At 40.6% G+C, this 26914-nt stretch overlaps 1 protein-coding gene across 1 annotated transcript; it reads right to left on the minus strand.

The window, feature by feature from the left end:
* On the minus strand, positions 1 to 26433 carry PANK3 (pantothenate kinase 3). Its single transcript, XM_081135930.1, has 7 exons — positions 26067 to 26433; positions 17362 to 17714; positions 14574 to 14827; positions 11432 to 11608; positions 9724 to 9847; positions 6971 to 7096; positions 1 to 5564 (listed from the first exon to the last, which is right to left on the minus strand). Exons 1-7 carry the CDS (start codon positions 26092 to 26094, stop codon positions 5514 to 5516), a joined length of 1113 nt encoding a protein of 370 aa, XP_080992056.1. The 5' UTR covers positions 26095 to 26433; the 3' UTR covers positions 1 to 5513.
* Positions 26434 to 26914: the final 481 nt, after the last annotated feature.

Genomic DNA, 26914 nt, shown 5'->3' on the forward strand with positions numbered 1-26914 from the left:
TAAACAACTTAGAGAATTTATTTGGAAAGTAGGAAATAAGCATGATTTTGACATTTATTTAGAATATGAACAAAACTAGAAAAAGTTAACCTACAGAAAAGAAGGCAGAGTACTGATGCTGGCGTAACGGCCGTAACTGCAAACCAGCGAAACCCAAGTTTCTTCCATGCAAATAAGCATTACAGAGGAGTAGGAGGATGTTTCCAGAACAGGCCACAACAAACATTTTTACAATTTACATAAGAAACTGTACATAAATGAAAAAATAAATTAGACAATTTACAAAAAATGTTTTACAGGTTACACAGGCTATAACTTAGTTTGTTATGAATAAAATCTGTAGCGTATCGGACGTCTTTACATCACAGACTCTGTTGAATTCCAACACGACCAAGTTCAGACTCGACAAGGGCAACGCGAGGGCCTAAGGCAACTTAAACGGAAATGGCTTCTGTAAGGAAGGTCAACACACCCACATCGGTGCAGGATTTGGTCAGTGACTGGGCGCAATTAAGACAAATGCCGTTCGACTCCAGTTAAAAAGTAAAAAAAAGTGATAGAAACCATCTTAACATGATTTACATCTAATTCCATTCATTATATTTGGACAAGGAGACTAGGATACTGGCGTCAGGTCTAACAAAGTCACCTTTTGTTTCTAAATGTACCTCGTAAAAAAAAAAAGGCAAATTTAAAAATGGCTTAATAACTACTGCCTGCCAGGTATAACAGCCATTTGATGCAGAGATGGGATGCAGGCTAAAATAATCTCAAACTATTTGCATTATTTATTTGTACTTTACAAATTATGTAGAAGCTGATGTTCCCTTTGAAAGCTGCTGGAACTGTATGTAAGCACTGCAGTGTATGAAGGATGCTAAGAAATAGCAAAAAAAAGAAAAATAGCACTACCTTAGATTTGAAATTCAGTTGCACATTTATATAATTCAAAATCTTGATTTTTAACTTCATTTACTCCTTTGAAAAATACATTCCTCATTAGCTCTTTTAAACACAAAATTAGTGGCAGCTGCGGCAGAAAGACTGAAAAATGTGTAAGAAAAATAACCCGACTACAGAAAGAGCGAGTGTAAAAGAAGTCACAGTAATGCCAATTTAACTCTGTGGTTAACACAACAGAAAACCCAGCTACATGTAGTTTGCAGTAGACACACATGCACGCGCACTTTAATACACATTTACCCCTTCGTATTACTCTAAGGTGTATCCACGAGGCCACTGCAGGCGGTAACACAACATGATGAGAAAGAACTAGTACCATTCTACTGGTTTGGTGAGAATTCAGAATCCAGCACCTACCGGCCTATGCAAATAAAATAAATTCCAAGACATGATGTCAGTATCTGAACAGATGCTCAGTCACTGTAAATGCTGCCACGGAAGACGCAAGTGACCGTCTTTCCCGGGAACTTGGTGACAACGGATGATCTCACTGTGACAAATCAATTTCCTCATTTTACAAATAAAGGAAACAACATGTAAAGAAGTTAGACCAGTGGCCAGTGCTATTTCCAATCCAATAGCAAATTATGATCCCACGTCTGCTGAGCACACAAGAGGCAACGTGCAGGACATCGGAGCTCTGACAGTGGAAATCCCTCAAAATTTAGACATGGCTGAAAAGCTGGGCTAACTTTTCACAACACACTGTTTTAAAATAGGCTGTATTAAAACACTTCAAAAAAAGAAAAAAATACTTTTTTGGGTCTTTGCCAATTGCTAAGCTCAATACTGAAAACAGGTGGTAGTATAAAAGCGCATTATTTTGTGAGCTACCTGATGATAGAAAAAAAGTTGGCTGAATTCTTTCGATGTTAGAATAAAACACTAAAATAAAGCAACTTATTGGGGAGAGAGGACATCACTGCCATTTCGTGGCAAATCATCTTAAACAGGTCAAAGAGTATTATTACAAAAGAATATATTTCTAGTACTTTGTTTACACAGACCACAAAACAGTTAAATGAAAAACACTCATTTTTCTGGCAAATAGTCTTTCAGTCTTTACATAGCTTTGAAGGAGAATTTCTAAACTACATTCCTAAATGCAATAGATTAAAAAGCATTATGTGCTCAACCAGAAAAAAAATGATATACTAAACAAAATATGAAAACTTTTCTCTGTAACCATCAGTGGTTACAGGACATCTGGAAGCTGTCCCCTCGCTAAGCTTCCGCCCAGGATGCACCTCGGGTCGGGCGAGATGGGCTGGACGCACTTAGAGGGCGAGTCCCGTGGGACAGAGGAGGAACCCCCTTTTCAGCTGCATCATTTTAATGACAGAAACGAAACTTCCGGAGACCGGTCCTGACAATACAGCAATCAGGGCAAAACACTCAGGAACCTCTGCAGAGTCCAACATTTGGCAAGTCCTCTGACCTTCCTAAAGGACCGTCAATCGCCACGTATACTGCTGGCAGCAGCACTGGCCTCTCCCAAACTGAGCGCCCCCGCGTTTAATTAAGGGAGCTGAGCGGGAGCGGCCGGGTCCGCAGGCAGGCCCGCCTACTCATGCTTCGTCCTTGGAGAGGTCGGGGTGTAGAACTGAAAGCCATCAGTTCTAAAATTCCCTAGTTAAAAGGCAATCTCTTTGGGGGTGGGGGTGGAAAGTTCTAGACCTTGTGTTTTTTACGAAGCCTCAAAACACTGATTAGTGCTCCCTGCATTTGAAATGTTGAGTTTTTATGAATGAAAATTAAACCCAGGTTATCTGGATGTGTACTTGACTCAACAAGGAATAAACAAGGCCTCTTTTCCATCCTTTAAAACTGGCTCCTCACAATTCATTAGATAAGGTGAGGGATTTAAGTCACTGGAATCATCACATATGCTCAGTGAAGGAAATATGCACTCTGGAGACTGCTGAAGGCAGTTAGAATGTGTCCTGGGCACTTTATCTACCGGTATCACGGGGGAAATGAGACACACCACGATGCGACCAGGCCACAACGTAAGGTGTTTCTGGAATGGTCAGAAATACAGCTTGTCTGTGTAAAATAAACTAGCCCAAATGAGTGACCTCCTATTCCCCTTTCTCTTTTTAAAAAGGTTCCCGTATTTTCCCCTCTCATTCTTTTAAAAAGCCCAATTTTAAGAGCTAGTTCTAAACTGCACTCACAGCAGCTACCACCCAAACGTGGCCACTGAGAACCTCAAGCGTGGTCAGTCTAACCTGAGATGCACTTTAAGTGTAAAATGCAAACTGTTTGAATATTAAGTACAAACAAACGTAGAGCATCTCCCCAACAGCCTCTCCCATGGGTTCCATGTTGAAATGACAGCGCATCGGATATACTGGATTAAATACAAATACATATGAAAATGAATTTCACGTTTCTTTTCCTTTAAATGTGCCTACTGGAAAATGCACAATTTCATGTGCTCACAGTTTAGTTCTATTAGCACTGGTCCAGAACACAGAACACAGAACTCTGAGGCATTATAGTGACTGGGCTTATAACCAAACCTGTTTTCCACTGTATTCTCACATGGCAATTCTTGAGATCACAATGCAAACCTAGAGTCTCGGCAGCCTTGGTCATAATTCTGCGCTATTACTCCAGGAACTCTGATTGTACATGAGGAAAGCCAAGGGCAGGAGTGGTGAGATGGGACTCACCTTTGTATGCATTTTAATAAGCAGCTGCGGTTCTGAAGGACAGGAAGCATGAATCACACGAAGCAAAGCATCAATCAAACTTTAACTTACATAGACTTTGATCATTCCATTTCTTTCCACCTAAACCTAGAGCTGCTGATGTACAGTTTGCCACAGAAATATAACTTGAAGTTATGGTCATTTAAAAATAAAGTTTTTGTACTGAGGCCCAAATCACAAACTTTTAAACTGAATAGGTAGCTTTTGGCTGAAATACTTAGTCACTACAATGGAAACATGAAAGTAAGAAACCTTTGGTCGTAGGTTTACAAAATGACTATTGACTGACATGGATCCGTTCTAAATATTCTAAATTCTAAAAAATTACATTGACATACCTTCCCCTCTAACATATTCATGCCTGTTACTCATGTTAATGTCTTTATCTAGATAAAGAAAACCGAATTTTAAGTATTTGAGCACAAATTTTGAAAACTCTGAGGAGAAATGTCTTTATCAAGCACCTCTTGATAGTCTACTGAAAATTGTACTCCATGGAGCAAGACTGTTCTGTAAAAACACACTGTCATGCGTCTTCCTGTAATGTAAACAGTTTTAAGCTCTTCAAAGCACATCCAGATTTACTGGTATTTTAAGGAGGTGGAGTTTCCTCAAGTCTATTTCGTAAAAACCATGACAAACAGTCTCAAACAGCTCTGCTAAACTACTAGACTCCAAAATGTTACTGCCAAAGTAAAAATCAGAAAAGGTTTACAACATTATAAAAAATGATTCAGAATAGAGAACAGATTCCAAGGCAAAGGGATTTATAAACTGTGGAACTACAATTTCTTTATTACGGGAATGTCAAACACTGATCCTGTTATAATTCTGCAGTACGGCCTCCAAATGCCAGTTTCAAAAGAACTCCTGTAGGTTTCCATAACATCAATTTAAAACAAATGTGACTTTGTTGCTGTTCATAACAGAATTAGGTCTTTAGCTTTGATGGTTCAGACCTAATTAAACAGAAAGGACTGAGTTTGGGCCTGTGATAAAGGTGCTATAGAAAGAACTCTCCAAAGCATGCAAACCACACTCCATTACAACAGTCCTGGGACCTCATCAGTCTTTCAAATAAGTAATTAAGCCTCCAATTAAAAAAAAACATTTTAAAGTGTATTGATTAACAAAATACAGAAAGTGCAATGTCACCAAATATGTGCATTTTCTAGGATTCATTTAAAATTCAGGCTAATATTTAACAACAGTATTTCAATTAAATTATGGCATTTGAAAAAGGTTGTACATCTGGGGAAAGATCACATAAACACGCTTTTTGGGGGTAATATGTTAGGAAAACGACAATAATGACTCATTAATATTGCCTTGACATTTCTAAAATCACATGAAAGGATCCTCTTTGATTGCCAGGTCAATTAATTTTGATATAGGGTATGTTACTGTCTGCTTACTAGTAACCAAAACACACAGAACAGACGTACAAATATTCAGAATTAATTATTTTCATGAGCGAAACATTTCTGAGACGTTTAAGATTTGTTTGAGCATACAGTACTGCAATGTTGGCTACAGAAAATAAATAGAAAATCTTTTTGAGAGAAAGCTCAATAATCAGAGGCTGTATTGCATTTAAGGATTTAACACTGACTATATACAGAAGGGAAAGCATTTCAATCAGAAATACTTCACCTGCTACCGAGTTCTCTGTTAATATGGCAACGTTTAGCAGCTCACCATTTTGACATTTAAAAATCAACAGGATTAGTGCTACTCTTTTATACTTTGGTTCCCAGTGACAAATAATGCGGCAATGCCTCTGGTTTTCGTTCCTCTTGGATGACATTTATTTTAGCAGAGAAACCTGACGCATTAGCTGAAATTTGGCAGCCCAAGAAGTGCACCAACTGCTCCAAAGTATCCCTGTATAATTTAAAAACAATTATTAATTAAAGTAGTGCAGCTTTACATTAGCATACAGTATTAAATACTATTAAAAACATATATTTACATTATATCTATTTATTTAAGAACATCTATTCAATAATCTACCAATTTGTTTTGTCAGCTATTATAAATTTTTTTAAAACTATATTCTCAATATATACATACACCTTTGTAATACCGATTTTTAGCCCCAGCCAGTGTTGCTCAGTCGTTAGAGCATTGTCCTGCAGGGTCTCAGGTTAGATTCCTGGTCAAGGGCACACACCTCGGTTGCAGATTAGACCCCCTACCCAGTCCAGGCTCCTGCTGGAAGCAACCAATCGATGTTTCTCCCCCCACCCCATCTCTAGAAAATCAATGGAAAAAATATCCTCGGGTGGGGATTAACAACAACAACTATTTTTAAAGTGTGGCATTTATTTATTTAAAAAAAATACATTTTAATTGATTTCTTTAGAGAGAAAGGAAGAGGGATAGGGAGACAGAAACATCCATCGGCCACCTCCCACATGCCCCCGCTAGGGGACAGAGCCCGCAACCGGGCTTGTGCCCTGACCGGGAACTGAACTGGTAAACTACGTTCATGGGGTCGATGCTCAACCACTGAGCCACACGAGCTGCGATAAAGTGTGGCTTTTAGACACTAAAGCTCCTAGGGCTATTACTGCAGTTCTGTGCCCCCTCCTGCTGCGCCTGCCACCTCCCAGTGACCCCATGCCACGAGGGCCGCTCGGCGCTCGCCATCCTGATCTGTACAGTGAGAGCGGCGACAATGGGACGTGCGAGCTCTGCAGACAACACTCTGAGCCTGTGCTGTTCACACTCCTACAGCCATTTCACTGATCAGAAACCAAGTAATTCCGGGTAAATTTACTTAATCCAAAACATTATGCGAACTGATATTTGCTTCAGAATTTAACTGGCTGCAGTGTACAAACTGGAAAACCCCCCACAAAAAACAATATAGAAAAATAATCTCCAATGTTAACAGTGGTCACCTCCAGCAGCGGGGTGAGGTTGTGGTGGGGAGATTTAGCAGAATTTTCATTGCTAAATTATAGTTTTGTATTGTTCACATTTAACATCTGTTACCTCAGGGGAGAAAATTAAAAAAAGAAACCAAAGAAAAGCAACCCTGTATTTAAGGAGCTCACAGACCTGCTACTGCTCTCTCAGAAAAGCTGTGAAGTTCTCAACATAACGGGGGGCCTGCCAGATTACAGTAACCCCCATCCCAATTCATCCTGAAGTGAGGGAATCAATATACTATTTAGGTAAATCGTTGTTTTGCACTTTACTTATAAATACAGAGCAAGAAGCAATATATGAAACCTGCATATAAAAACTGCTATTAAACAAAATGCATTACTTTTCTATCATACCTCGTGCTCTAGAAACAATGCTTTCAGTTGTCCTTTTGACCAATAATCCAGTGCATATGCCAAAAGTTTCATCGAGAGAGTATTGACTCGTAAAAAGTTTCCAACAAAGACAACTCTGTTTATTTTCTAAAAGAAAAGAACAAAGGAAATGACCTCAAGAACAAATTTATGAGTAGATTTTACAATACAAGAAAGTTTACAAAACCTCTACTGAGAAATGTAAACTACCCTTTGATCGTGCCGCTGGCATGTCCCTCCTTGATCCTGTAGATTTAAAAACATCAGTTCTGGACATGTTACTACACATTTATCAAAACCCATGGAATGTACACCCAGAGTGAGCCCAAATGTAAACCACGGCCTCCGGGAGGTGAAGTGTCCGTGTCGGTGTGCGGTGATGACCGTGCCCGTGCGGTGCTGGCCGACCGGGGAGGCTTCGCGTGGGGGGGCTCAGGGTGTATGGGGACTCTCTGTACTTTCGCTCATTTTTGCTGTGAACTTAAAAGTGCTCTAACAAATAGTCTATTTTAAAAAAGAAAAGTTCTGGAAAAGGTCCTAGTAAATGATTATAGATGAGACCTATTTTTGAAAATGGCGAAGAAATAATCCACTTAACAGCAATCTGGGGGAAGCACTGTTGATGAGATTAAAGGAGACAAACCAAGAAAGAATTTTAAATGTGTTTGGGATTAAAAAAAGCTGTAAACTTGGCCAGCATGTTGCAATATATACTCAACAATGACACGCAACCTGTGGACTTTACACAGTATACAGTGAGGTGGAGCACAACACTGACTGGGGCACTGGATGGATGCACACCCACCCTAGGCTACCAGTGTTCTCTGTCCCCAGCCTGACCCATCCAGTCACCCTAATAAGATTCCACTCACTAATGTGATTCCTTAGGTGCACCTATGATTAGGAAATCTCAGATGCAGGAACTGGTGTTCTCTATAACAGGTTTCTCAATTTCTACTCTCACAATAATATATTGACGTTTTGAGCGCCCATGTTTGCACACTGAATTTGGACAGTGTCAACTATGGCCCTAATCACTGTTAAGAAAATTGGCCAGTGAAAATCTAGACCTACAGGGCTAAGGAAAAAGGTTCCAAAAGTGAACCCTCGAAAGTGAAATATTCCAAAACTGAGGTTAAAAGGCCTGCTAGTGACTCCCTCAACCAACTTAACTACACTGATATGAAGAAACTAAAGAGAGAAAACTGGATTTAACCAATAATTCAGAGGATTAATTCCGGTTTTTGCACACTGGTTCTCTCTGTTGGAGCCTCTGTCCTCCCATAATATCAACACCTATGATTCTTTCATTTCTTTCAAATCTTTGCCCAAAGGTGACATTTTCAATAAAGCCCCCTTCAACCACCCAACCACACAGCAACTTGTCCTCTGCCACACTCTAGTCCAGTCTCAATTCTCTCTGTCCTGTTTGATTTTCTCATTTTGAAAAATAGTGTTTGGAACGTGACACAGAGTAACTAATTCACTTATTTGGCACATCACTAGGATGGATGTGAGCGCCACCGTTTTCCTTCGCTAATGCGGAATGGGCCTGGCACACGGCCACCTGTATTTGTGCATCGAGTGAGGCAATGAGGGTAAAGGGCTCCCTTGAAAAGCAAGTTATCCATCCAGTTAAAAGCACTTGGTATTTACAAATAAAAATGGACAAATACAGCCTCCTTCGAATAAAAGTAGCCCAAGTGGGAGCTCAGTCTCGCCGTGAGCGCGCCGCATCAGTGTCCACTGTTCTCGCGAGGGGCGGTCTCAGCGCCTTCATAGCCCTGTACAATGCTGCTTGATCCGTATGCAACAAGGCAGCACTGTAAAGAAGCCGAGGGCGGTAAGAAACTTCCACGCACGGCCCCCGTCAAACGCAACATTAACAGGACCCCCCGCACCGCTAGTTTCTCCTACATCTTCAGCAGATTTAGGTCGTGCAGCCACGGCTGCGTAACAACATTCTGGCCGACATTCTGGACCACATACATGATGGTGGTGCTGTAAGGTCATGACGGAGCTGAGAACGTCTGCTGCCTAGTGATGTCGCAGCCGTCACAGCCATGTCGATGTCGGAGCCCAACACATTACTCACGTGCTTCTGGACATGCGGTGTACGCACACCTGCACTGCCGGTCATATAGCAGTACAGCACACTTACGGACAGTGCAGAAGACTTGACAGTGAGAATAAGCGACTGTCACTATAGTTCATGCATTTACTATACCTTTTATTGTTACTCTACAGTGTTCTCTTTCTACTTATAAGAAAGACAGTTTGCCCTGTGAATAGTATGCCTCACAGGCCTCGTGTTTAATCTCGTGATGTTTGGTGTAAGCAACGTGCTGTACAGGCTTGTCGCCCAGGAGCAACAGGCTCCCAGGCAGCCTGGGGTGGGCTTCACCATGTGGCTCTGTGAGGAGTGCACGCTGCGTGTTCACACAATGAAATCGCCTCGCAACCCACTTCTACAACGCACCCTGGTCACTGAGCGGCACGTGGCTGTGTTTCTGAAGTGAATGTAAATGTCTACTTGTCCTTTTTCTGATTTGAATTACCTGCTACTTTCTTTAAAGTTAATATAACAATTGCGTGCATAACATACAGACTTAATGAGCCTTCGGGTTTAATGGATTAAGTCTCTCTCCCGTAGGCCTCCTTGAGGAACATGAAGAAGCCCTGCTATATGGACATAAAACCCCAATTCACATTTTTCATAGAATTAAATTTTTTACCTCATTAACAGCACACATTCGTGCCACAGAACCAATGTTATTGGTGATAGTAACTAAAGTAGCTCTTGCTAGATCTTCTTTACTGACAGTTTCTCGCTTCTCCTTATAAATCATGTTGCCAAAACTGTAGAGAAATGAAAAAACAAACAAAATCAAACCTGCTGATAAAAGGCCACATTTCATACATTTTGGGAATTTATTCTACAGATAAATCTACACATATACAGGGTTAACCACTGATCCACTGAACTGTACATAGCAAAATAATGGGGATGAACCCAACCACCACCAAGCAATGAAAGACCATAAAGCTGTCAACAGGGACAAAGGGAGGGGAGGGAGAGATGGGGAAGGAAAGGGGATGGGAGGAGGGAGGGAGTGACGGAGGCAGGGACTAGGTTATATTGCTGTTAAAAAATATACACAGTATGCTACTCAATGGTATATCAATATTACCTTCCAAGTAAGGGCAGGCTAAGGATATATGTATTTGTTTTCACACAGAAAAAACACTGAAAAGATACTCAAGAATTAATAAAAATGGTTTCCTATAGGGTGCACTCAGGAAGACTTTTAATATCTAATTTTCAAACTACATGAGTGTTCAGAACTTAGAACCTAAACTGGGTAAGAGGAAGGCCCATTACAACTTCCTGATATATTTAATGCTTTCTAAAAACTAAACAAGCAACTTTATTTTTTAATTTTCAATTACAGCTGACACACAATATTGTATTAGTTTCAGGTGTACAACACAGTGATCAGACATTTATATAACTTTGGAAAAGATCACTGATAAATCAGTCTAGTACTCACCTGACACCATACATAGTTATTACATGTTTACCGACTATATTCCCTATGCTGTACTTCACATCCCTGCGACTGTTTTTATATCTGGTGATTTGTACATGTTAATCCAATCCCCTTTTTACCCACCCCCCACAATCCTCTCCCATCTGGCACCATCAAATTTGTTCTCTGTATCTACAAGTTTATTCGTTTGTTTTTTAGATTCCACAGAAGTGAAATCCTATGGTATTTGTCTTTCTCTGTCTGACCTACTCCATTTAGCATAATACCCTCTAGCTCCATCCATGTTGTCGAAAATGGAAAGATTTCATTCGTTTTTATAGCTGAGTAATACTCCGCTGTACATAAGTACCACAACTTTTGTATCCAATGGACACTTAAGTTGCTTCTGTAACTTGGCTATAATGCTGCAATGAACCTAGGGGTGAACATGTCTTTTCAAATTAGTGTTTTGGGTTTCTTCAGATAAATACCCAGAAAAATTGCTGGGTCATGTGGCAGTTCTATTTTTCACCTTTTCAGAAACCTCCATTCTGCTTTCCACAGTGGCTGCACCAGTTTGCAATCCCGCCAGCAATGCAGGAGGGTTTCCTTTTCTCCACACCCTTACTAACACTTATTGTTTGTGGACGTAGTGATGGTGCCATTCTGATGGGTGTGAGGTGGTATCTCATTGTGGTTTTAATCTGCCTTTCCCTGATGATTAGTGATGTTGAGCATCTTTTCATATGCTTATTGGCCATTGTGTGTCCTCTTTGGAGAATGTCTGTTCAGGTCCCCAGCCCGTTTTGTAACTGAATTGTTTTGGGGGGTTTTTGGTTTAAATTCTATGAATTCCCTATATATTTTGGATACAAATAAGCAACTTTAATTACAACACAAATGTTAAACTTACCTCGATGCTACAGCCCAACCTGGCAGACCAAATCTTTCATAATCTCCTCCGTAAATATCACGGACCAGCTTGTCAGCTTGGGTGCTGTCACCTTTGGATGCCATTTCAAGGGCCTCTTCAAAACTTTCACAGCCAGTCAATAAGCTGCATAGGCCCAGAAAGGTTCCCCCTCCAAGGCTAAGGAAAACAAAAAAACTCTATGAGCTGCATTTACACACTGTATTCTTTCTCCCAAGTAAAAGGTGGAGCATTTGTTTATTCAAAAAACACACAGAAATGACATACTGCTATTGCTAAGTGCTGAAAGCAACATGAGGAGAGGAAAGGTTAAACTGCTCATCAAAACCTACCTGGTCAGCGCGAAGAAGAAACCGAGGAAAAGACCACTTGGTGTAAACAACGCGAAGACAGGAGGGTCTTTTATATCTTCCAGTAACTTCACCTCATCCTTTATACTTTGTATGCTAACAATAAATGTTCTTATGTGGATATAAAAGAAGTGCTAAAAATTCGTACCACATGAATTTTTTTACTTTTTTACCCTCACCCGGGGTATTTTTCCCTTGCTTTTCAGAGTGGACAGGAGAGAGAGAGACATCGATTGGCTGCCTCCAATATGCGCAGGGGGTGAAGCCTGCAACTGAGGTACGTGCCCTTGACCGGAATGGAACCTGAGACCCTTCAGTCCATGGGCCAACACTCTAACCCGGCGGGGGCAGGACTGTATGAATTAAAAGGAGAAAACCTGTGATTCTAAATGATTTCCAGGAAATGATTTTGTGAAAGGCCTATTTACTTGGCCTGACAAGGCTGAAATCCGTTCAGTGATACATTTACATGACCTAGAAATAAATACAGCGAGGAAATTTATGTCAGGCTGGTCATCATATGTTAATGAAAGAAATCTACTTGGCTCTATCATTCTTTGGGATATACTCACAAAATGAAATCATGTCTCTCTAATCCCTAAAATCAAAGTCTTTGCTCCCTAGTCTCACCTAAACTTCTAACAGGTTATCCCTGAATCACTGTTGGAATTTAGTTAACAGGCTAAATTTCTGTCTTTTAGAATTGAGCAATACAGCCGTTCCCTCTTATCCGTGGGGGATGCGTTCCAAGACCTCCAGTAGGTGCCTGAAGCTGCAGATAGTAATGAACGCTATGTTTTTTCCTATACATACCTATAATAGACTTTAACTTATAAACTAGGTACAGTTAAGAGATTAATAATAAAATAAAACAATTCTAACAATATACTGTAATAAAAGTTATGTGAATGTGGTCGCTCATTCCAGGGGACCCCCTGCCTAAGTCTATGGGCTCAACGCTTTCTGGGGCAGCTCGTCGCCATCAATCAGGACAGGTTTTCTGCTCATGTCTTCCACTCAAGTTTAATGCCCTCTCCATCCTAACTAAGCACTTAGCACGCACCGTGGCTGTAACGTTGGCACTTTGAGGTGTGAAAGCAAAACCAGAAGGCATTTTTTCTCCACAATTTCATGCATAGAAAACTCATTTTCCTCAGCATACGATTTCTTTCCTTTCCTTATTAAGTGGAGAACTTTCACTTAAACAACTTTAAGGCCTGCCAGTGTGGCTCAGTGGTTGAGCATCGACCTAGGATCCAGGAGACCACAGTTCGATTCCCGGTCAGGGCACATGCCTGGGTTGTGGGCTCAACCCCCAGCAGGGGGCGTGCAGGAGGCAGCCAATCAATGACTCTCTCATCATTGATGTTTCTCTCTCTCTCTCCCTCTCCCTTCCTCTCTCTGAAATCAATAAAGATATATTAAAAAAAGAAAAAGAACTTTAAGGCTTCTCGTTGGCATATCCGGATTCCCAGCATCACTGCTCTCGTGCTTTGGGACCATTATCGTGAAGTAAAATAGTTACTTGAATGTAAGCTCTGCAACTCTGCAACAGTGGAGCTGATCACCCACCGAGGCAGCAACTGTGTGACCAAAGGGCAGGGAGTGCACACACAGCGTGGAGACTGGACAAGGGGATGATTTATGAGCAAGACAGTGCAGAGATTTCATCATGCTTTTCAGAATGGTGTGCAATTTAAAACTTATCAATTGTTTATCTCTGGAAATTATGATTTAATATTTTTGGACTTCAGTAACTGAAACTGTGGAAAGCAAAAGAACAGATAAAAGGGGATGACTGTACTTCACTGTAATTCTTTGGCATAGAGTTACAAGGGAGGTAGAGTTTTAGCCACCACAGAAATAAGAATTTTATTAATATGTAAATGTTAAAATACTTGAATACTTAAATTTTATTAAATTTCAGTATCATTGAAATAGGAGTACTACTTTAAAACTGAAATGAGGTTTTTCATAAATCTAAAGTATCCCCAAATTGTTCTCAAATAAATAGGAATGTCCACTCCCCTTAAATGTTGATCAGATACATATCAGAATCTTAAGAAAAATTTTAAAATCTCATTTCACATTCATGTTTCAGATACTACAGAAAATTTTAAGGGATATTTGGGACATTAACGTTATCTCAAAGAGCTCATGCTAACTTATCCTATAAGAATTAATTACAATGTTGCCCAATACTCTGCATGAAATCAGTACATGGCAAGCTTTAGGCTTAAACAAATCTAGAAAAAAGTGAAAGATAAGGAAAGAAGAAAAATGCTTTGGAAAAAAAAAGTCACTGGAATAATTTCAGACAAAAATTCACTTAAAAAAAAATCTTGACATTAGAGAGAAAAGGAGAGGGAGGGAGGGGACAGAAACATCTGTCGGTTGCCTCCCTTACACACCCCGACTGGGAATCGAACCCACAGCCAGGGCATTTACCTGACCAGGAATCAAACTGGCAACTTTTTGGTGCAGGGAATGACACTCCAACCAACTGAGCTACACGGGCCAGGGCAAAAATTCACTCTTAATATTATGGAAATTTTAATGCCAATTGGTGCTAACCAAATATAAATATTTAATGATTTTAATTTGAGTCATTACACACATGCATTTAAAACAATATTATCTGCAACACTAACCTATATTTGCACATCTACAGTTTTTGCTGTTGCACAAATGTATATTTTGCTGATGAAGCTAGTGTTAATATATTGATTTTGGAACGGTGTGAATGCTGCAAAGAGAAGAAAGAGGTCCCTCACCTTGTCCCAGTTACTCGCTTGTAGTTGTCTTTGGAGTGTACTGCTAAAACGCTGACTCCCGAGCCAATGTTCACCACCAGCAACGGATAGGGGTCGTCCAGGGTAAAAGGCATCTTTTGGCATCGCTCAGGTTCTGAGGCATTAGCAAAATAATAGCACTCTGCTTGTCCATTGAAACTGACAGAATCTATATACAGCAAGCCCTTTACAAGACAGTCAAGTTCATCCAGTTTGTGCAGGTGGAGGTTTCCAATCTGTAAAAAAAATACCGAAGAAGTTTTATAACGTGAACAAAAAACAGCATTCAAAGTACTCAATTATACTGTATAACTTTCATGTACTTTAGAAAACTTCAAAATCATCTATGACGCCCACATTTTTACTTTTTTCTTCTGTTGAATTCTCTTTGGGATTTCATCTAGTCCAGTGGGTGTGACCTCTGGAGGCATTTTGGAAATCTGTGGGGACATTTTAGTTTTCACAAAGATGGGAAAGGGGGACAAAGCTAACATCTAGCAGCAAGGACTTGGAATGCCCGACATCTGCAATGGGTGGGGCCGTTGTGCAAAACAAGGAATTATCACATTCCTGCATAATCTTTGTTCTGAAAGACATTTTATAGGGAACAGCAGGAAAATCTGTTTATAATTATCTGAGCCTACATAAGCACAAAACATTTTATCTGTCATGTGCATGAACACTAAAGTATTTTTTACATAGTTTCAGTACATACTAAATTGCTAGGAATGCAACCACCAAAAACCTGAGGAAATGCTGTACTTCTTTCTGCCTGAAATTTTATTAACTGTTGTTTTAGCATTGTGGAAAGTTACATCAACAGCAACACCATTTATGGTATTCAATTCTCCAATAAAACTTTTCAAATCTAGCTTTCATGGCTTTAGAATTCATGGTAAATCTATGTGTAGGTGCAGGAATCTAACTACTTCATTGTGCCCTCCCATGTGATCATACCAGAGAATCTACCTGATATATATGTACTTTAATTTCTTGTCTTCATATTACAGCTTGAGTACTAGTCTTGAAATTATTAAATTCATTTCAGGTTAGTAAAGAGTATATTGTAAAATATTTGTTATAAAAGATCTCAGCTTAAGCCCGGCCGGGCGTGGCTCAGCGGTTGAGCGTCAACCTAGGATCCAGGCAATAGCGGTTCGATTCCCGGTCAGGGCACATGCCTGGGTAGCGGGCTCGATCAATGACTCTCTCATCATTGATGTTTCTGTCTCTCTCTCTCCCCCTCTCCTTTCCTCTCTCTGAAATCAATAAAGATATATTTAAAAAAAAAAAAAAAAAAGATCTCAGCTTAAATGTCACTTCCTCTGGGAAGCTTTACAGTTCTCTAGGACTTGTTGGGCACCACTCCTCCAGTGTTCCCACTGCACCTCTCTGCATAGCAATAGCATTAGTTATAAGGCACTGTACTCCTACTTATAACTCACTTTATCTATGTGGTCTAGAATACTGCACTCTTCGAGGCTAAGTTTGTGTCTACCACAATAACTGACATGTGCTAGATGCTCAGTATTAGCTTAATAAATGAATAAGCATCAAACAAAAACAAGTATTATAGAACTCCATCACTAGAAAACACTGATACTTCAGAACTCCGTATCTGGATATCAGTATTTTCAATGGCCAGATGAAAGCTGGCCTCAAGAACACTGCTTTTGGAAACAGGCCCAAACTCACCTCAAAGGCATAAAATTTATGTTTAGATTACTCAATAAATTGAATACAAATCAGGATTATTCATTAAAGAAAAAAAATTTAGTAAAACTTTAGACTTTTAAACTGCCCCAAATTTACAAAGGGCTCACTTATGTGAGCCATATAAGTGATCACTTCTGTTTTAGTAACACTTCTCTTATATGAATTGAGAAATTAAATGGTTTACATACATATTTTCAAGGAAATTTTTTTTTTTTTTTTAATTCTCATCTGAGGATATTTTTTCCATTGCTTTTCAGAGAGAGTGGAAGGGGGAGAGAGACAAACATCAATATGAGAGAGGCACATCAATTGGTTGCCTTCCACACGTGCCCCAACAGGGGCCAGGGATCGAGCCTGCAACGAGGTACATGCCCTTGGCCAGAATTGAACCTGGGACCCTTCAGTCCACAGGCCGACGCTTTAACCACCGAGCCAAGCTGGCTAGAGCTCAAGGAAAAATTTTAGTAGCCCCAAATACCAACTTCTTAATCTTTATTCTAATGTTAAAAGACTACAACTCTGGCAAACCTCCACTAGCACATAAACCAAATCAGCACTGACATAGGCCTCTTGCCATATCCACATAACCCGTTTTGAGACAGTAACATAAAACCAGGGGAAAAAAGGGTAACAGGGACTTTCAATCAAGTGTCTACTGATCAGGAGACACTGGCTTCAGCTGGGCTTTGGGAAGGAGATGGCCCTGAGAGTGATGACTATATGGGTAATACTCAAAGCCCTGCAAATAGTGCAATGCCAGTGAGAGTGAGTGAAGCCCCATTCATACCCGGCTTTGCACACTGCCAAATTCACTAAGGTCCCTTTTATTGCTGCAGTCCCTAAAGTGAGGTTTTAGCAAATATTGTGTACAGCAACCCAAATCTGGGCAATTTTTACTTATCCTATAAAGGTGTTTAAATACCCCAAATCAAAAGCTAGTCGTGAATCAGCAGGAGGAATTAATCTAAGAAACACACTAAATAGAAACCTAGTCCATATTTAAAAACTGAAAAGAATGGGTATCGGTTTTTGGCTTTGAGTAACAGATACCTACTGTGCGAAAATCTTCTTCGAACTTGTAAGCACCACCTCCCGTAGCACATAGCACCGTGTGTAATGTCGAGAAGTTTTTATCTCTTCCCATTTGGATAAAAGTAGGCAGATCCTGGGTTGGAAATCTGATAAAGTGCAGGTTCCCTCTTCGGCCAAAAAGTGTTAAATCTTTCAATTCAAGGTGTACGTCCCGAATGCCAGTGGACCCGTACGCTACATTAGAAGTCAAATATTTCCGGATACTTTTCAAGCTCTCAACTTCTTCCTGTTCCTCCTCTGCTGTGATATCAATAGGCTCAAAATAGGAGAGCTTTACTAGAGTTCCCCCAATGTCCATGCCGAACCATGGGAAAGCTGTGCAGAGAAAAAAGAAAAATGCATAAAAATACGGTTTTAGAAATGTAAATTAGAAGTGAGTTAATTAGCCACAAACTTCATTTACCCTCAACCGTGCATTTAATTTATAATACTTTTGGGGTAAGATATATCTTCGGTTTTTTCCCCTTCAAAGTGTTTTTATGTATTTTCTAAAAACCTGTAACAGGATGCTTGTAGTTGACCCAGGGCCTTTTAATTCCTACCAAGGCATTCCTTTTCATTTATGAAATGCTTAGCATGTGAAAAATTTGGACCAATTCTTATTTAATAGGTCATCACCCTGGGCTTGAAAAGGTTTCTAAAAAGATTTTAATGTAATAAAATTGGCCAATAATCATTTCAAGTAATCCCAGGGGAAATCTTAACAAAAACTTTTTTTTCTTTTTTAAAGTAAAATGAATTTAGACAATGATTTGGATGCTAGGGCAGCTATACCCTAAACAGGCACTTGTTTACATGTCACCTATAAATTTGTATAAATAATTAATATGCAGAAAAAAACCTAAATTTTATCTTAATTTTGTTGGGTGGCTAGCAACAGGGGCTATCTTAAATAAGTAATACAATTTTTAAACAAATGATAGGTCATTTGCAACTTTTTTTAAAAAGTAGAAACCATATAATAATATATCCTTCGGTAAACAGGAATGTGTTATCACATTTAACTTTGTTCAGGAAATCCACAATTCTTCCTTTAAACAGATTCATGTAAAATGACACAAATCAGCCTTTTCCCCATTCTGCAAATAAATCAGTAGTAGCAAGCAGCAATACCAACAGTTACAGAAGGGACACTCACAGCCAAGCATTTGCTTGGACAAACACATTTAAAGAAAACAACACGGAATAGCTGCTTTGATCCAACAAACCAGAGATTCCTTCAGAATTTTCCAAATCTGTTTAACAGATACGTAATTAGGGTACTTTTCAATGGGCATTAGATAAAATAAGGTTCCTTCTGACTTACATAATCAAAATGAATTCTATTGGATTAATGATTATAATCATTAATCATGGGGAAGGAGTGTGGAAATCACTGCTGCCACATAAAGTATATTTTGGGATAGAAAAATTTCTACAACATGAGACTAAGCTAAAAACCTTTATTTTCTAAAATTCAAAACCCATTAAAAAACACAACACTTGCAGTTGTTCTTTCTGGGCTTCTGTCAGTGTCAAACACACAGGTGTCAAAATGTACATACAAATAACAACGTTACTCAGAGAGCAAACTACAAAGCTGAGGCAGCATTGCCAGGTTCAAAGTTCATGCCATTTTTGTTCTCCGTCAGGAGCCTGTCTGCTCCTACCTTATAAACACCCAAACACTGTCATTCTGCAAAGCAAAAATTCCAGTAACACTTATGTGAAGACCTTTTAATTCTTAGCCTAAACCAGGAATTAAGTTTCAAAGGAACCTTACTACCCAGGAAAATATTTCAGGTTTATAGATAAAATACTGGAGACCAAGAAATTATCTACTTTTCTAAAGCTATAGATGAGCACCAAGGTTTCTGACCCTAAAGGTATATCAACTGCCAATTCCAAAGTCCAGTAACTGAAGTGGGCAATAAAAAGGCTCACTGAATGAAGCCGTTTAAAAAGCCTACGCTGCAGGAAAGTGTTAATGTTTGACTCTTTCCCAGAGAAAAATGACTGTTTGGGTATAACTATCATTAAAATGATAAAAACAAAAACCTTCCACTGCTTCTCAGGAGGCTTTTATGGATCTATTGGCGTGAAACAACCAAACCTGTCCTATCTCAAAAAGAAAACATTACACAGAAAGTAAAAAACATTTGTAAGCAAAGCCATGTTATATTATTACAGTATATTCCATTGCTCATTTGTTTTGAACTACATTAACAGTGAAGAATAGTATAAAATGTGTATGTTATATAAGGCACAAAAAATAACACAATTATCAACAACCAGGAACTCATGAAACATAACAGAATATTTATTGCCATTCAATTTTAAACCTTTGTGAGATCCACTTGTTTGTATACTGGACTAGAGAAACAGAAGGTCTATGAAATAACTAAATTAAATTGGAAAAGTAATACGATTTCCTTAAGGGTTATTGCCTACAGTGGTAGGTGTTTTAAATCACCAGTGCAAAAAGCCCAGGATTCACCTCATATCTAGCCTATTAACTATGTCTGCTCTTTTAGTGCTGTTTTTAAAAGGAGGCTAACTAGACGCTGTAATGCAATGATGAATTTCTTAGTAACCGTAATATGAAAACTAGAACATTACATGTCCCTTCTATTTCTAGCAGATCTCAATAATGACAATTTTCTTCTTACTAGCAGGAAGGTAGGGACTGAAAGAGAACTCAGCCTTGCCAGTGGCTCAATAAAAAAAATAAATTGCGCCCTTGCTGGTGAGGCTCAGTGGGTTGAGCATCATTCCATGCAGCTAAAGGTCCCAGTGCATATGAGAGGCAACCGGTCGGTGCTTCTCTCATATCTATAGTTCTCTTTTCCTCTCTCCCTAAAATCAATAAAAACATATTTTAAAAAATTAAGCTCTTCTAAAAAAATATATATATATATGGGGGGGGCAATAAGAACACAGAAGTCACAAATTCTTAATTATGACCACTCCTATCATTTAGCAAGAGGTCTAATTACCACTTTTACATTTTTCAGTGCATTAAAAAAATTGTTATGTCACTGACCAAAATGAGTGTGTGTGTTTGGGGGGGCATGGAGCTCAAACATTATTTATCTGCAATGAAAGAATGAAAATATTAGTTTCTTAAGAAACCAGACAAGTAACTTTGTTGTTTCTAGCCAAGGGACAGGTTAAAAGTAGGTCACCAGTGCATAAGGAGCTGCTTACTGCATATAACCTACACATTTCTTAGCCTTTTTAAAAATCCTCACCAGAGGATATTTTTCCATTGCTTTTAGAGAGAGTGGAAAGGAGCGTGAAGGGAGAGAGGGAGAGACAGACACATTGATTGGCTGTCGGGCCAGGGATTGAGCCTGCAACTGAGGTACGTGCCCTTGGCTAGAATCGAACCTGGGACCCTTCAGTCCACGGGCCGATTCTCTAACCACTGAGCCAAACTGGCTAGGGCAGGGCCATTTCTTATCCTTTTGAGAATAAAACTCTCCACTGCCAAGGTGAAATGAACCCAAAGACACACTGAAAAAATTAAACACACATTCCATAAGTATAAATAAGTGCTTTGATGATGGCAAATATACATTACTTTTCTAGACTGAGAATTTCCTAGAATCTCTTGTGACTTGTGTATTTGGTTTTCTTTTTTTTTTCTTTTTTAATATATTTTTTAAAAAATATATCTTTATTGATTTCAGAGAGAGGAAAGGAGAGGCAGAGAGACAGAAACATCAACGATGAGAGAGTCATTGATCGAGCCCACAACCCGGGCATGTGCCCTGACCGGGAATCGAACCCTGATCGCCTGGATCCTAGGTCAATGCTCAACTGCTGAGCCACGCCTGGCCGGGCTGTGTATTTGGTTTTCAAAAAAACAACAAACAGTAGCTACTATTCTATTTCTGACTGGAGTCGAAGAGAGCTGCCATTAGTTCCCCATAAGTTACAAAAATTCCGGGAACTACCAAAGCATAGACTACTACCAAGAATTATGCTTATCAGATACATTATGTATGCAAAAGACAAAACCCACATGTCCAATCATCTTTTTAAATGATTACACAGCATTAGATATCTAGCCACAAGGGCTAGACTGTTAAGTTAAAAAAAGGTGTGTTATAGAAGTTTGGTATCTTGCTAAGTATTGGTAAAGGGGTGAGGGAGAATCATTAAAGAGCTATTAATTGCTACTGGCCCAATGCAGATTTCAGCCCAGGATTTAACTGTTCTTTAGCATAAAGAGAAATCAAATACTGGAAATGTTCAAAACATTACTGGTTTATTTTAAGGAACACAATTCTAAAATGGGCACCTGCGCTAGTAAATTTCAGACATACTTCAAGTTCTTGGATAAAATAAATTTTACTGTTCCCAATATCATGCCAAATAAAAATGTTGGTGTTGTTAGACTAAGGAAATGACCATATTCACACCTTCAGCGCTGTAATTCCTTTGGAAACTTCAGGTGAATTTCTTCCCCTTTGATAAATTAGTTACATCTAAAGGGTTATTAGAAACTATCATACCTAGTTGCACCTTATTATCTACTGGAAATGATACTACTTTTAAAAATTAAATTTACTGGGGTAACACTCGTTAATAGCATTAAATAAGTTCCAGGTGTACGATTCTGTAGTACCTCGTCTGTGTACTGCACTGAGTGGTTGCCACCCAAGGCCTAGATTCCATCTGTCACCAAGTCTTTGGCCCCCTTTCCCTTATGGTAACTAACCACCATGCTGTTGTCTGTGTGTATGAGTTTGTGTGTTTGTTGCTTTGTTTTATATCCCACATATGAATGAAATCATATGGTTCTTGTCCTTTCCGTCTGACTTATTTCACTTGGCCCGATACTCTTAAGATCCATCCGTGCTGTCACAAATGGCAGTGCTTCATCTTTTCTTTTTTATGGCTGAGCAGTGTTCCGTTGTGTGCATGCACCACACCTTCTTTATCTAATCACCTGTCGAAGGACACTTAGGTCGTTTCTGTGTCCTGGTTCTTCTGAATAATGCTGCAATAACCATAGGAGTGCATACATCTTTACAAATAAGTTTTCAAATTTTCTTGGTAGATACCCAGAAGAGGCACTGCTGGGTCATATGGTAGCTCTATTCTATTGATAACAGCCATTCTAACAGGTGTGAGGTGGTATCTCAACAAGGTGGGGTTTTTTGTTTGTTTGTTTTTAATCCCCACCTGAGGATATTTTTTCCATTGCTTTTCAGAGAAAGAGAAACATTGATGTGAGAGACACATCGATCAGTTGCCTCTTGCGCGTTCCCCAACTGGGGCCGGGACTGAACCTGCAAGCAAGGTAAGTGCCCTTGGGCTGGAATCGAACCTGTGACCCTTCAGTTCTTGGGACGATGCTCTAACCACTGAGAAATCTGCTAGGGCTCAAGGTGGTTTTGATTTGCATTTCCCTTATAGCTTGTTACATTGAGCATCTTTTCAGATATCTGTTGGCCATTTGCATGTCTTCTTGTAAAGTGTCTTTGTTCAGATCCTCTGACAACTTTTTTGTTCTTGTTGAGTTATATGAGCTCTTTATATATTTTGGATATAAGCCCCTTACTAGAGGTACTGTTTGCAAATATCTCCTATTAGGTTGGTTGCCTTTTTGTTTTGATGATGGTTACCTTTGCTGCGCGGAAGTTCTTTAGTTTGATGTAGTCCCATTCATCTATTTTTGCTTTTACTTCCCTTGCCCTTGGGGTCAAGTTCACAAAACCCTTCTGAGATGAAGGTCCATAAATTTAGTACTACCTGTGTCTTCTGGAAGTGATAATTCTTAGGTAGTAACTGCATTTACAACAAAGGGAATCAAATTATACAGATGCAAACTATAAAGAAATGCTATACAATTCTCTGGTTTTGACAATAACTTCAGGTACCTTACTGCTTCAGTTAGCAAAGATTTAAAAACCTTTATCACATCAAATTTTTAAAAAAATATGTATTTTACTATCAGTTTGTTAATCATGTTACATGCCATACAGGTAAGCAAAATAAAGGCTAAAATAACCTGATTACCTTAACAAGTAACATCAGTCAAGGTACAGAGGAACACGTGATTGTTTGGATTTTTAATATCTTTAGTATCTAATACTAAAGCAGTGTGAAAAACATAAGTAGAGGCAAAGCAAACACCGCCATGATTTTGGTTCTCATATTTTAACTTGCAAAGATTTTTTCATTAGGTTAATGTTTGACTTCATCCTTCTGGAATTGAATTCACATATAATTTCAGGTGCTAATCTTTTTGTTATATAATCTAGAGGATGAAACCAATTACTTTTCTTATTTCCTAAATACATGTATTTGGTTTATACTCTGTTATGTATCTCAAAGCAAGTATTTCCTAACATGTAGGTGTATAATGTAAAAGTGTGTGAAGCCAAAGTCACTTATTTAACCAGTATGAGATATAGCTTCTAGTTTCTGGTGCTGCCGTAAGGGCTAAATGATGCAATGTATATAGCTAGTGCCTTACGCATACTAGGTGCTCACTAAATTTATAATTTAAAAACCCTATACAAGTACTCCAAAAACAAAACAAATATATCTGTATCTAACTGGAGGGATTTAAAAATTACAAGACTTTCCAGTTATATATATTTCCAGGACAGCTCATATTTTCTTTCCCACACACACAAAAACAGGATATTCTTTATTTTTTACCATAAAGAATTGAGTAGGAAGTCAAGCTTCCATTTATTTATTTTTTAAAATCACCTTTTATATATATGAAATGAAAATTTTAGATTTTTAAAAAAATCCTCACCCAAGGATATTTTTCCCATTGCTTTTTGGAGAGGGAGAGAGAGAAACATCAATGTGCGAGACACACAGATTGGTTGCCTCCTGTACCTGCCCCAACCAGGGACCCAGCCTACAGCCAAGATAGGTGCCCTTGGCTGGAATCGAACCTGGGACCCTTCAGTCTGAGGGCCGACCCTCTAACCACTGAGCCAAACCCAATAGGGCTTATTTTAAAATCAAATTACCTAACTGGTTTTTCAACATGACCCTATTTTAACATTAATGGTCTCACAATGTACCACCATGTAGTAATAGCCAACTTACATTTAATCAATAGGTGTTCTTTTATTTCTCAGCCTAAAGTTTATTTTGTAAACGTTTAATGCTCATCTTTGTTGAAAACACCTTTGACTGAGGTGGTATTCATACGTGATTATAAGTTTCCCAGATCTAAGTAACCAAATCACTATCATGGCAAAAAGAAAAAATACCTTGCGTCATATTCTGAGCTTGTCACAGGTAAACTAATTTCACAAAATGCAAATTCTAAGACAAAGAGAAAATGTACGCGTTGAAGGAAGATGTCCAAGGGTTTTACATACTGCATCTGTTCAAAATTAGTTGAATTCAGCGAATGCAAATTAGAAGTGCTTCTGTATTAATTTGTCATTTAAGCCTTCACACCAGTATTTTATAGACTCCTTGAACAAGAGCTAAGAACTCTTTAGCACAAGAAATCATCATTAAAATTTGCTTTAATTGGCAGACATAACTAACTACCATATCAGAAGGGTTTGTTTCTCTAAGTACTTAGACTATGCCCTGTGGGTACAGAAGAAAGAGCACTAGGCTGTGAGTCAGTGGATCTGATGCCCTGAACGCCCTTAGCACAGAGTTGGTTGGTTCTGCACTGCAAGAGTTACTCTGGGGCTCAGTAAATTTAATTCCCTCATCTGTGAAATTAAGATCAAATTATTTTACATTTAAATAACAATCAGCAGTTTTCAGGGTGCTTTGGTATGTTGCCTCTCCTTTGAGGTTTGCAAGAAACCTGATGGGTGGGAATAGGTCGGCGCTCCCTTTTATATCAGATTTCTTAGAACTGTTGCATCACGTGAGATGCAAAAAAACTGAAGAATATAAACAGTTCTAAAATATAAGCATGCATCCCCACATCCCTAGCTGCTCTGAAGAATGCACCTAAAAGTATGACAATCGCACTGTCTGAGTGATTAAATAAGCCATTTACACAAATAAAAAAGTTTTTAAAAGGCTAACATTAAAAGAAAGCAGGCCAAAGTTGGATCTCGTCGAAAGAATGTTTTGCAATTAGAGTTGTAAAAATATCTGAGTGGTCACCAAAATACTTAATAGTGGTTAACAGTCATTAACCAATAATAATGGTTAGCTTCGAGGGGCCAAAAAGACCTGCGATTTTTATCTTTTTGTTTTTCAACAAACATAAACTAGTTTTTACGCTCAACAAAAAGAAGTCACCGCAGGTGACATGCACAGGTGTTTAAAAGCTCTGACGACAGTGACGGCTCCCAGGAGCCCACCGGGATCTCAAGGACACGAGCAGAAAGCGCAGAGGCCGGCAGCGGCCCGGCGCAGTGACAGCCACGACCGCCCGTCCCCGTCCAACGCCCCGCGGAACGGGGAGCGGGCCCGGCGGTCCGAGTTAGAAATTCCCTCCCGCGCCTCGCAGACCTGGAGGAGGAAGCGGGAGGCGAGGGCCGGGGGCGGCGGGCGGTTCCCCGCAAGGGCAGGGGGACGGGGAGGGGCGCCTCCAACGCACCGACAGGGTCCCTCCGCCCCAACCCGCGCGGCGCACCGGCCGCGGGCTCGGAACCAGGCCGCTCGGCCCAGGGGCTTCCGGCCGGGCCCCGGGAGCTCTCCCGACCCAGCGGGCCCAAGCCCCCATCTTACAGGGTTTCTTGGCATCCTTGATCTTCATGGCGGCGGCCTGAGGGGCGAGGGGCGGCCTGGGGTTCGGTGCGCGGAGGAGGGTGGCGGCGGCGACTCCGGAGGTGGCTCGGCCCTGCGAGGAGGCCCAGCCGGTTCCACCCCTTAAGCGGGCAGGGCGGGCCGCGCGGGGCGGGCCTAGGGCGGGACGGGGGCGCCTGAGGCGAGGCCGGCCCAGGGGGTGGCCCCCCAATCCCCAGGAGGGGCGGCCAGGACGGAGCGAGCTGGGGAAGGCCGCCGGCCTCGCCGCTCCGGGGGCGCCCCCCTCCCGCAGCTGCTCCAAACAAAAGGCCCCGGTGCCCCAGTCCCCGCGGCTGCACTGAGAAATAGCCCGCCCAGGCCGAGCGCCCACGTGACGCGAGCCCCCCTTTCTCCCAGCTCTCCGGGCTGCTGGGGATTGTAGTTCTCTGCGTGGCGAGGCCCGGCTCTCTGACTGGAGCTGTGTAGATGGACTACAAAGCCCAGGATGCATTGCGGTGGCTCCTCCGAGACCCCCCCTTGGAGGCCCCTCCGATTTGGGAGATGGCCTCAGAGTGGTCCCAGAGAGAAGGGGGCGGGGCCTCGGTCACGCCAGTGAGGCGGCGACCAATGGTGATGGAGGGGGGCGGGCCGCGGGAGCCCAGGTCGGCCCCACCCGCCGCCGGAAAGAAGCCGGGGAAGGGGCCCCGCAGGTGCCGCGGCTGTTCCGACGGCCGCCGTCTCCCCCTCTAGACGTGCCCATGGGACGGTTGAGTGCATGTGCAAGTCAAAGTCACCCCTGGAGGAGTCCCCGCCTCTGATGCCGGGGCCGCGGGGGGCTGGGGTTGAACGTG

Source organism: Miniopterus schreibersii, assembly GCF_964146895.1.
Source record: "Miniopterus schreibersii genome assembly, chromosome: 4".
Classification (NCBI taxonomy): Eukaryota; Metazoa; Chordata; class Mammalia; order Chiroptera; family Miniopteridae; genus Miniopterus; species Miniopterus schreibersii.